Raw genomic sequence first — 13,177 nt, 5'->3', positions numbered from 1 at the left:
ATAAGATATTTCACATTCTTTTCTTATTTTTTTCTTCTTTTGATTTTGTGTTATTATTTCTTGGTGTCTTGTGAAGTCATTAGCTTCCCCTAGATAAATTCTAATTTTGTTTGTGTGTTTTTTTATAAATTCTAATTTTTAAGCAGTTATTTTCTGTAAGTTTCTGGATTTCCTTTTCCAATTGGTTGAATTTCTTTTCATAGTTTTCTTAATTTTTTTTCCTGCATTACTCTTATTTTTTCCCCAAGTTTTCTTCAACCTCTTTTATTTGATTTTTAAAGTCCTTATTAAACTCTTCCAAAAATTCTTTTGGGGGTTGTGACTATTTTGCTTTTTTTTTCCCTTTGAGATAAAAGTAACTATTTAAACTTCACTATCTTCTTCTGAGTTTAACTTCTTATATTCTAATGTATCATTTAAATTCTCTGTACCTGTTTCCTCATATTTGGGGGGGGGGGGCAGGGGAATGAGGGTTAAGTGACTTGCCCAGGGTCACACAGCTAGTAAGTATCAAGTGTCTCAGTCTGGATTTGAACTCAGGTCCTCCTGAATCCAGGGCCAGTGCTTTATCCACTGTGCCATCTGGCTACCCTTGAGTTTAACTTCTTTATCACCATAGTAGCTATTGATGGTTCGGTTCTTTCTCTTCTGTGTACTCATTATTTTTAACATTTTTTTTTTGGTGGGGCAATGGGGGTTAAGTGACTTGCCTAGGGTCACATAGCTAGTAAGTGTCGAGTGTCTGAGGCCGGATTTGAACTCAGGTACTCCTGAATCCAGGGCCGGTGCTTTATCCACTGTGCCACCTAGCCGCCCCCCTCATTATTTTTATTTTATCTTATTTTTAGCAGCTTATTTCTTATGTTAACTTTGTGTTAAGTGTGGTCAATTATATCTTATGCTTGAGGTTTTTTGTGCTATTATTTTCTGAGTTCTATTGGGACCTGACTTCAGGTATTCCTCTTTGCCCCTGAGCCATGACAAAGGCCCCCAGAAATGCTGTCACCATAAAGGTACTTGTTCCCTGCAGCCCATCCCACAGCAGCAAGCTTGAGCTCATATCTCTGCCTTGAAACTAAAGCCAAGGATTCTGCTCTCTTGCAAGTTGCCATAGCCAGCAGGGTCCCTGCCCTCTGCAGCCATACTCACTAGGCTTGTGCTTGCTTCTCTTCACCCACAGTCACACCCTGGGATGCATCAGGTCAGCACACCTGGGCCTAACATCCAGCACTGGTGAAGGGCCCTACAATGTTCCCCTGATCAGCTGTCTGACCCCCACACTGTCTGGGAGGTGAAAGTTTCTGAATCTGAGGCTGCCAACTACACAGCTTCCCCTCAGAGCTTGTTATTTGTCGATTTGGCAGTACCCTGACATCCTCCCAAGTTGTCTTTGGTGAACAACTGCTTTACCTCACTTTTAATTATTTCATGCCATTCAAAGTTCACTTTAAGGAGTCTTTTTATCTTATTTGTAGGGGAATTTCCTGCCTTATTAAACCATCTTCTCTGCCTTTTTTTTTAAGAAAAGAAAAAACTTCGAATGCTTGTATTTAATATAGGAAAAGTTAAGAGAAAAAGAAGATATCAATTCAAATTTCCCTAGGTGGCCCTTTTTTATTATTGCCTTTTGTTTTTGTATCATATTGATTTCCACATATGCCTCCAACCCCTAATCCAGTGAGCCTTTTCTTATAAAAAAAATTTTAAACACTAACAACAATTCCACATCCATGGTCTCCTACTTCTCCAAAGAAAAGAGGGCAATCATAGGAGATCGAGAAAGGACCTCAAAAGCTACATAGTTTAACCCCCTCAACTTAGAAATAGGGAAACTGAGGTCCATCAATTTGCCAAAAATCATTCCTGCAAGCATCAGGGTGAGATTTGAATCAAGGTCCTCTGATACCATAGCCTAGAGAGAGGAATTGAACCCTTCGCCTTTGCTTCCAAAGACAGGACACTTTCCACTTCTTAGGGCTAACCTTTTTTATTATAATTAAATATCATTCAATTTAGTAACATTGTTCTTTCAAAGCTTTTTTTTTTTTTTTGCAGGGCAATGAGGGTTAAGTGACTTGCCCAGGGTCACACAGCTAGTAAGTATCAAGTGTCTGAGGCTGGATTTGAACTCAGGTCCTCCTGAATCTAAGGCCAGTGCTTTATCCACTGTACCACCTAGCTGTCCCCAAAGCTTTTTTTTTTTTAAAGAGGTATGAATCATTCTCCTAAAAGCCCTCCTAAATTCTAAGGAGTTAAGCAAAGTGTTCATGAATTAAGGGCTGCTTTAACATTTCCTGTATTACTGTACCTTTAAGTCAAATTTGTAAAGCAAGATTTTTTGTGTGTGTGTGTGTGTGTGTGTTGGTTGGTTGTATCCTTTATACCTCAGAGTTCCATGTATAATCTATGTGTACAATAAGCATAATGGTGATCCTGTTGATAACAATAATAAAAAAAATTAAAAAAATAACAATAATAGCTAGCATTTCTATAATACTTCAAGGCTTACAATTTCTCATTTTTTAATCCTCACAACAATCCTGGAAGGCAGGTGCTATTATTACCCCCATTTTTTAGATGAGAAAACTGAGACAGTCAGAATTAATTCACCTTCCCAGAGTCACACAGCTATTAAATCTGAGGCCAGATTTGAATTTGTGTCTTTTGAACTCCAGGTCTAATTTAGGTACCACCTAGCTGCCTAATTAAGTTCATTTTATAGGACTTGAAATATATTTTCTCTATTTTAAATAAGTATGCTAATTTATGGCTATATTCTTATTTTGAAGGATTTATGATTCATTCCTGATGTTTAATCCCCCAATTATAACTAGAAAGTACAACCTGCTCTATGATGAACTGTTTTATAATGATCTCCAGGGATATATTGTAGCTCATTCCCCCTCACCCCCACTCCCACCACCAAAAGTAGGGACTATATACAGCATAGCCTGTCTCTTTGATATGCTTAAATGAAAAACTACCAGCATTGGGGTGGGTGGGGAGAACATTATAAAGAAATTATTCAGTTGATCCATGATTTGGTCATTATGGGAAAACTCCTAGTATGGGGGCTCGCTTTGCCTGTATAGATCATAACCCTTCTATGACCTAGACAGTAGTCTGAAGCCCATTTAGGTGAAATGACTTGGCTACCCAGGGTCACAAAGCAAGTGTCAAAGGTGGGTTTTAACCCTCAATCTTCCTAACTTCAAGCCTAGGAAGCTACAATGACTTCAGATCACTAAGCCATCCTGATTCTAAAAAAAAATACTCTGGATTCAACGAGCATTTATTAAGTGCTAATGTTAAGCAAACTGATACCCAAATCAGCCATATATGATCCAGTGTATGCACCAGTCTATATCTAATTCCCTAACTCTCCTGAGACTTGAGTTAGAGGGAATTTAAAACATAATATCTTAACACTGTGCTATGGAAATTATTTGTCTCCTTATATAACATGGGACAAAATAAAGATACATACTCATCATTCCCAAAGTAAGCAACAACAAAATCCTCCAATCCATTGGTGAGGTTAATAGTCATTGTTATGGCTAGAGCAATCTCCCCTGCTGGGGATGGAAGAGGGTGGTGATCTGATTTCCCAATTGGATACAAAGCCATAATCCTATATTGGGATAAGAAGAAATATTTACATTTTGATCAGTGTCAATGTGATAAAATTAAGTAAATGCTTTTACCAGTGATAGATCAAACTGGAAATATTCCATTAGAGGAAATTAAGAACAATAAGGTGGTAAAGGAATTGTTTAGCTTGTAGATTAGCTTTTTGCCTGCCAGATTATAACATTAATGCTGCTATTAAGCAGGTCCCTCTGTGTTCCTACTTACTATAAGGGCTATCAACTCTGTTTTAATAAGTGCTATGGAGGCTGCCCTAAAGACAACATTTAAAATACACAAAATCTATGTAATTTGCATTACTGGTTTAGCAACAAATTTTTTAAAAGACACCCCTCTTTGAGGGGTGTTAAAAAAATGGAAGTAGCCTTCCGTTATAAAATGACAGAGATCAGATATTGCAGGGATGACATATAATGTAGCACAATAACTGGGCTGATATCATTTCAGTCTTTAAAATTATATTGCCCTGCCCTGCATAGAAGGCAAGCTCTAAAACGAAAATCAGTTTTCCTTTGTTTGTGCATGCACACATGAATACACACTAACGCAAAATGACTGTTGAAACAGAATTTTTTTTAGAATAGTCTCTCCTTTGCTACCTAAAATAATTTACCTTATAAGAAATGTATTGAAAACAAAAGCACGCAGTTAAAATAAGGAGTGGAGAAAAATCTATTATCCCTCAGCTCAACAACAACAACAACAACAACAACAACAACAACAACAACAACGGAAGCATAGCAATCATGATCTTAGACAAGGTGACAGCAAAAATAGACAAAAAGGTAAACAGGAAAACTACATTTTGCAAAAGGCAACAAATTTATATCAATACTTAACACATATGCACCAAATGACATAGCACCTAAATATTTAAAGGAAAAGCTAGATGAGTTATTGGGAGCAATAGACAGTAAAAGTATATTGGAAGGGTACTTTATTGTACCCCATTCAGAGATAGACAAACCTAAATAAAAAATAAACAAGGAAAAGAGTTAAGGATCTGAATAGATTTCTTTTTAAAAAATATTTTCTTGTTATCTTTATTTTTATATTAGTAATTTTCCCATTTAACTCCTATCACTTAATTTTGTAACTCTCCTATTACAGAAGCAATTAATGAATCAACAAGCATTTATTAAGTGCTAATGTTAAGCAAATTGATACCCAAATCAGCCATATATGACACAGTATGTGCACCAGTCTATATCTAATTCCCTAACTCTCCTGAGACTTGAGTTAGAGGGAATTTAAAACATAATATCTTAACAGCTATTTGTCATTTATTAAACTTCTCAATAAGGCAATATAAAAAATTAAATAAAAATGCTCCAACTTCTCACTCTCTGCACCAGAGCCCCTCTCTCAGAAACAGAGACACACTTAAACTACTTATCACTTCCATAATACAAATGGATAAAAATTTTGAGGGCCTTGGAATATCCGACTTCTTTCAAGACTCAGCTCAAAAGACACTTTCTACAGGAGGCTCTTCCCTCCCCCTACCCATAGTGGTCAGTGCCTACCTTGTGTCTATTTTGTATGTATCTTGTATAAAATGTACATAAGTGTACATGTGGTCTCTCCCAATTAGAGGGCAAGCTCCTTGAGGTCAGGGACTGGTTTTACTTTTTCTTTAATAATAACAATAACTATAGCAATGATATTTATATAGCACTTACTATATGAGTGCTTTACAAATATTTGTCTCCTTTTACCCTTGCAACAACCATGGAAGGGAGGTGCCATTATCATTCCCATTTTACGGTTACAAAAAGTGTCTCTAGCACTTAGCATAGAGCCTGGCACATAGTAAGTGCTTAATAAATGCTTGATAATTGATTAATAAGACAAATTCTTATTTGTATGCCTGAAACTACTAATCAAGGGAATCTTTGAGAACTATCAGTTAATCACCAGGGATCCTGTGCTAATTGCCCAGATACGAAGACTTAAGTCACAGTCAATATTTTTCTCAACTCAGATTAGATACGTTCAATTTTAGTCAATCCAAGTGCCTACTATGCTGAAGGCACTGGAAATATAACAATAACAATAAATAGCACTTACACAGGACTTTAAGGTTTGCAAAGAGCTTCACAAGTATTATCTATTTTTTTCTTAAACTATCACAACAAACCTGAGAGGTAGAAAAGGGGAAGGTAATAAGCATTTAAAAAGCACCTATGGTTAAAAGCACCGGCCCTGGATTCAGGAGTACCTGAGTTCAAATCCGGCCTCAGAACCTTGACACTTACTAGCTGTGCGACCCTGGGCAAGTCACTTAACCCCCATTGCCTGCAAAAACAAAAAAAACCAAAAAACTAAAAAGCACCTATGAGGTGGCAGGCATTATGCGAAGTGTTTTTTATAAATATTATCACATTTAATCCTTAGGTCAATCCTGAGAAGTAGATGCTATTGTTGTATTCATTTTGCCACTGAGGAAACTGAGGCAGACAAAGGTGAAGTGACTTACCCAGGTAACACAGCTAAAGAGTATCTGAGGCTGCATTTGAACTCAGGTCTTCCTGCCCCTTCCAACCCTCAGTGGAGATTGTAGCAAGAAGTGAAATGTCCAAAAGAAAGGTTACAAATTGAAGTAGCCTTGGATAATAAAACCAGTTGGATAATCAGTCTCTGCGTGTCTATTCTGAAGTTAACTATAATTCCAGTCCTGTAGGAACAGGTAGAGAGCTTTACTATTCAGCCTTTGTTCTAAAACATTTTTACTAAAAATTAAACTTTTATTTTGATAAGGAGACTTTGTAGAAGATGAAGGTTAGCAGAAATTTTATAGGGCTATTCTTCAGTTATTACATCTACTAACTCTTAGAAGCAAAACCCAAAACAAATTCATATAGTCCGGTTCTCACAGGATTGCTGAACATGCAGATGTATAATTAAAAAATGCCTCCAGTTTCATTAAAGGGATCCCCAGGATCCCACTTGAAATAACCATAGCCATAAGCAGTTTCTTCAGGGAAGCAGGCAACAATATCTTTCAATTACAGCTTGATTAGAAAGTTCTTTGGCTAAAGATAAGAAGAGGATATTTATGCAAGCACATTTTTTAAAATTCCTCCATAGAATAACATTTTTATCATTAAAGAATGATACATATATATATATATATATATATATACACACACACACACACACACACACACACACACACACACACACACACACACACACACACATGAATGTCTTTAATGATCTATTTTGCTAGAAGCAAAGCCAAACCCTCTCCTTTTAGGATATTTTTAATGGAGTAAAGATAGATCAAGAGCTAAGTGGTCCAAATGAACTCTTTGGTCCAGGCTAAATAGTAGAACAAGCATGAGAGGTGATGCTCAAAAACACTCAGCAAACTACAAAAAGCATATTTGTTAGCATCAGTGTGAAAGCTATAATATCAACATTATAATAAGTACATTATTCAATTTAACATAAAGTCAAACATTGAGCGACTGCTCTGTGCCAGGCACTATGCTAGGCACTAGGGATGGAAAGACAAAGATAAAAAAAATCCCTTCACTTAAGGAATTTTTACTTGGAGTGACACAATGTGTATGTAGCTGCAAGATAATTTGGAAGGAGAGACACTATTGACCTTGGAGATCAAGAAAGGCTTCCCATAAGCCGGAGGTGGCAATTGGGTTGAGTCTTGAAAGAAGTTAAGGATTTTGAGACTTGGCAGTAAGAATGATATGCACTCCAGACAGGAAGTGAGGGGGATGTTAGAGGAAGGGGGAGTTGGGAAACAACCTGTAAAAAGTCAAAGAGCAAGAGATGGAATGTTGAGTTTGGAGAACAGCCAGTAGTCTAGTTTAGCTGAACTGAAAAATGCATAGCTGTTGTTCTATGAAATAAGTGTGGAAAGGTGAGTGGGTCTCAGATTATGGAGGTCTTTAAATGCTAGACTGAAGAGTCTCTATTTTATCCTGGAAGTAATTGGGAGCCACTGGAAATTCTTGAATAGGAGAATGATAATAGCTGGCATTTATGTAGCACTTTAGGGCTTTGAAGCACAATTTAGATATGTTATCTCATTTCATCCCCACAACAATCCAGGGAAGGAGGTGCTATTACTTTTTACATTCTTTTTTTTTTTTAGTGAGACGCCCAGGGTCACACAGCTACTAAGTGCCAAGTGTCTGAGGTCGAATTTGAACTCAGGTCCTCCTGAATCCAGGGCCAGTGCTTTATCCACTGTGCCACCTAGCTGCCCCTATTATTTTTAAAGCATTTTTATTTAAAGTTTTGAGTTCCAAATTCTATCACTCCCTCCCCTTCCCCCTCCCTAAGACAGTAAGCAATTAGATATAGGTTACACATGTGTAATTATGTAAAACATTTCTATATTAGTCATCTTTGTACAAGAAGATTCGAATAAAAGGAAAAAAAAGAAAGGAAAAAATAGAATGCTTCAGTCTGTATTCAATCAATATCAGTTCTTTCTCTGGCAGTGGGTAAGTATGCTTCATCCCTTGAGATTGATCCAAGGATCATTGTATTGCTGAGAATAGCTTAGTTATTCATCAAACAATACTGCTCTTACTGTGTAGAGTGCTCTCCTGTTCACTATGAATCAGTTGGGAGGTGCTATTATTATCCCCATTTTACAATGGAAGACTGAACCTGAGAAAGGTTAAGTAACTCTCCCAGGGTCACACAGCTATTAAGTGTCTGAAGTAAAATTTAAACTCTTCTTCCTGATTTCTAGCTCAACACTATACGACCTAGCTATGTATGATATGGTAAGGCCTGAGTGACAATAAGATTATTTGGGCAGTTGTATGGAGGATGGTTTAGGAAAGAGAGAGACCTGAAGCAGATAGACAAATTGATAAACTCTAAAAATAGTCCGGACAAGAGGTGATAAGAGACTTAAGTAAGGTAGTTGCTGTGAGAGTGAAAAGAAGGAAAGGGATGTAGTAGAGAGAGACTTAGGATATTATCTAGCCATTAACAATTCCTGGTTCCCCAAGAAGGGTCACTGAGAAAAGCCCACGGTAGAAAAGTGGAATGAAGCAATCTAGACGTTTTTCCCCCCCGCTTTCATGCCTTCCCTTTTCCTACTGCTAAAGGAACTACCTCCACCATTTTCCCTTAATCATTCCCCTTCCTAAGGAACACTCATCCCCAAGTGTGATCCCTTGTGCTTTCACCAAAGCCTGTATAAAAACCCAGCTTCATCCCTAGTCACATTGTTAAGCAATTGTTCCCTGTGGAGTGTTTAGAAGCATCATTCTCCAAAATTATTATAAAATCTGTACCTGATAGAGAAAAAAGTGAGGGTGATCAGCTATATTAATACAAAACCAAATTAACACAGCAATTTCTAACTTTTAAAACCCTACTCTAAAATAGTTTCCTGATAGTTAACAATATGGAGTTACACAAACTTAACCTTTGAATGAGTCTCTGTTGTTTAGAGATCATAGTCAAACTATAGGCACAGCTTAAGTTTCAAAATAAAAAGATCAAAATTTTCTTTACCCCAGATTCAAAGGACATACCTTTCCTGAACACCATGGGAATCTACCAGGTCACAGGTGAAAGAGACAAAAGGATAAGGAAGGCTATGTCTAGACATCTGAGAAATGGACAACAGCACAGGTTGGCAAGGCTATAGCCCATTCATAGAAGGAGTCATGTTGCCAGCCATAATAGGATCCTAAATGGTTGCTTCAAATAAGATAAAGATGGGAGATTTTAAAAACCCAAATCTTTGATTGATGAGGGATCAAAGCCATGAGGAAATCAGGTATGCTCAGACACAATCTAAAAGCCACAAATTTGTCCAGTGTCCAGCTCTAACTAATAGAGAGGTTTTCTTTCATTAGTTGTACAATGGCACTAAAACTCTCAAAATAGATTTATCTAAAAGCATTTGCGATTAACTGATAAAAATAATCTTAAATTTAAACAAACCCAATGAAGATGGATTTTTGCTTAGGCAGAAACTCTAAGATGTATAAGACTTAAATATAATGCCACTTTCATCTATTGCCACAAAAAGTAGTTTCATGATGCAAATTCACTATAAAATCAAATACTGCTCTTTGGTTAGAAAAGGTACAAAGCAATAAATAATAATATTTTGAATTTATATACAGAAGCACATTTCTTCTAAAAGTGCTCTCACTTATATTACCTGTATAAAGACAGATATTGATATGCACCTCTTATGGATTGGACAGAGTTAGGTACCAATGGAATTAATGGCAAAATCAGAGCTTCCTAAATTCCAAGTGATCTTTTTCCATTGAGTCATATGACCAGAACACCCACATGCTCTTTCCATTAAACCACAAAACTCCTGAATTCCTAAGTGCATTGGCCTGAATTGACCTGAATTTGATTGCGAAGTACTTTGAATGCATAGTAAAGATGTTCTTGATTTCATTATATCTTAGTGAGATCAAAGTAATACTGTGAGTTTAAATTCTGTTTTTCCAGTTCAGACACCAAGGATGCTATCAAAGTTATTGGACCTGGCTGCATTCCATAATGACTAGGGAATCATTGTTAAGATATGCTAGCTATGTAACATTATACTTTCAGAAATATGGGTGGAGATTGCTTCTGTCTCTAAAGGATGCTCCACAGGACAGCTTTAGTTGGCCCACATTGTAACAGTAAGGAAGTCAGAAAGCTCTAGAAATCTGACATTTTCCACATTGTCTTTTTCCTGAACACACGACTGTATTGTAAAGTCACAGAAGGTGAAGAAGGTGGCTGATGTGGGACAAAGGAAAGCATCCATATAAGAAGGAAGAGCAGGTGGCACAGACCTGAGAGAAATGGCAGTTCTACGAACTGACACTACCCAGAGCAGAAGAACTATGGTTACTCATTAGCAGACATCAATTCTAATAAAACATACCTGAGTCAATGAGCCAATCATTCTAGATAAGGCCAACCTTCATTGTCATATGCAAACCAGAAAGGCCAGATCAGGGCTGAGAATTCTTTGGTTGGTGCCTTTTTTAATGGCAACTCATGATTAATATGTTTGTTTGTTGCGGGGCAATGAGGGTTAAGTGACTTTACCAGGGTCATACAACTAGTAAGTGTCAAGTGTCTGAGGTCAGTCAAATTTGAACTCAGGTCCTCCTGAATCCAGGGCCAGTGCTTTATCCACTGTGCCACCTAGCTGCCCCCCCCCCCAACTCATGATTAGCATGAATGAACAATTTCAGTGTAGCATTCTTCTCTGTCTTTTTTCTCCACATTTTCCCATGTACTAAAGTTACAGGAAAAGGCTTACAATGCCAAGCACTATTAGTCCCCTATGACATGTGCCCATATTTAATTTTTTTTTTAAACCCAGACATTCACTACATAGTCTATTCATGAGGCAAGAAGGAATATTTAAATTCATCTGGCTCTTCTGACATTCAGCTGAGAGGTGGGACAGAGTCGGTCTAAAAAAGGTAAAATTTGTTTGGAAGGTTCATTGGTGGGTAAGACAAGACTCAGTTTACTGAAGAAAGGATGAATATTCTAGCCTGACCAAATACAGATATGACCATGACATCATAATATTGTTGTGGTAATGGGGCCAAGATTACATCTTCTCATGGATCAGGAGCAAAGCCAAAGGCTATTTTTACCTTAGCCTACAATTTCACAAATATTCACCCACTAATCAACAGGGTAGGAGAATAAGAGAGTGTGAGGTTTAGAACAATTTTGTCACCATTATTAGAAAAGTAATTCAAAACTCAATAGAAAATAGGAAGAGGAAAAAATTTTTTAAAAGAAAAAAAAAGTAGGAAGAGGGAAAGGAAGATAGTATCATTTTTGCAAATGAAGGTAAACTTTATAATCTTCCCTACAGCTGGAAAAATAACTTCAAATGACATGTCCTAGAAATAGTGGATCAGTCCCTTTTTTATATATGAAGTTGTCTGCTCTTTATTCCCCACAATTAATTTTCATTAAAAAGAGGACTATGGCAATAACTCATTTATATGGCACTTAATATTTACGACAATGGAGGCATAAATAAGTTCCATTGTGCCCATTTTTTTTTGCAGGGCAATGAGTGTTAAGTGACTTGCCCAGGGTCTGAGGACAGATTTGAACTCAGGACCTCCTGAATCCAGGGCCTGTGCTTTATCCATTGCCCCACCTAGCTGCCCCCTGTGCCCATTTTTGAGATGAGGAAACTGGGGAGTTCAAAAAGATTATATCGATTTGCCCAAGGTCATGCCTCTAATAAGTGTTAGAACCAGGCTTCAAACTCAGGTCTTCCACTCTAATACAGCAAGAAACAGTTCAATGAACTTTGCTCCAGTTTTTTGAGCTACTTCCCTTGCTTCATGAAAAAGAAAGGAAGTAGCACACAGACACAGAGACACATATTAACCACCCCAAACCCCTTTCTTCCTAACTGAAAATTAGACTACCACAATGAGAGTTACTAATGGGCAGACGACAGAAAAACAATGACTTGTATAAAAACACACAACTCTCTTGCTGCAGAATATGATTCAAGGAATACAAAGATTGCTGACATTTCTGGATGTTGCCTTCACTCATTTTTAGGAATTACTGACATTTCAATCCCATGCTTCTACTAAAGCTATAAGAAATAACATGGTATTTACTAGAGTTGCCCTTTCTTTCTTCCTTCCTCAAGGAGCTATTGACAAAAATGATGACATAATCAAATTTCGGATAGCACGATGGAGAAGACAACTAGAAGAACCTCTAAAATTCATCATCTCGAGATAATCAGTGTCTGAATAATCAAGAACTGGCCACATGGCTCTTTTGATCAATGAATGTCAAGGTGGTCTTCACAGTTCTGGGGAGTAAGGTCAGGAGAACCCCATTATTATTGCAAGATGGCTTGTTATTTATGATGTAGCTTAAATAAGCCAAACTATGTCTTCCAAGATAAAACAACAACATAGTACAAAAATTCTTTTAGAACACAATATGCTAGTGCTAGCCTTGTCTGCCAAACACCAGTATTATAATGGAGTTTTTCCTTTATTATCACCCCATATTCCCAAAGTCAAAGAACAAACTCAGAGGGGATCTGGACCCTTGGTGATAGCTAAGACTCAGTTCCAACTATAGATAAAAGAAAAATAAAGTTGTATCTAAATACCTGTAAGATTCATGTGAAAATATGCTTTTTTTAAAAAGCAAAAGAAATTACTTAGCCCTGTGCCTAATTCCTTTTCATAAATTTTATATCAGTGTCTTAACACCAGCAATCTTACACCAACAAGCATCCACAAAACTAAACAAAAAGGGGTGGTAGTGGCAGAAAGCTTTTGACACTCAAAGAAACTAAAGCAAGAAGATTTGGTTTGGTTTTGTTAACTTTATAGGCTTGAATTTATTCTACCGCTTAATGATATTTTACAAAAGTGGTTCAGGAATAATTTTGATGAGGAAGAAGTGCGTGCACGTTCCAATTCTGTAAAAATCCATGTAGCAGTAATGAGATTCGGGCCTCTGGGAAACATGGCTTGCCTTGTAACTCTCCAGAGCCAGAAGA

At 37.1% G+C, this 13,177-nt stretch overlaps 1 protein-coding gene across 1 annotated transcript in view; it reads right to left on the bottom strand.

Moving 5' to 3' along the window:
* Nucleotides 1-13,177, bottom strand: part of CWH43 (cell wall biogenesis 43 C-terminal homolog) — a 53,643-nt gene that overhangs the window by 10,873 nt on the left and 29,593 nt on the right. The window contains 4 exon segments of the mRNA XM_043972255.1: nt 3,488-3,631; nt 8,789-8,947; nt 10,553-10,648; nt 12,844-12,916. Of these exon segments, the coding sequence (XP_043828190.1) occupies nt 3,488-3,631; nt 8,789-8,947; nt 10,553-10,648; nt 12,844-12,916 (472 nt within the window).

Source organism: Dromiciops gliroides, chromosome 6 (genome assembly GCF_019393635.1).
Source record: "Dromiciops gliroides isolate mDroGli1 chromosome 6, mDroGli1.pri, whole genome shotgun sequence".
NCBI classification, from domain to species: domain Eukaryota; kingdom Metazoa; phylum Chordata; class Mammalia; order Microbiotheria; family Microbiotheriidae; genus Dromiciops; species Dromiciops gliroides.
Note: the sequence above shows the minus strand (reverse complement) of the source record. Positions and strands in the feature narration are given on the sequence as shown.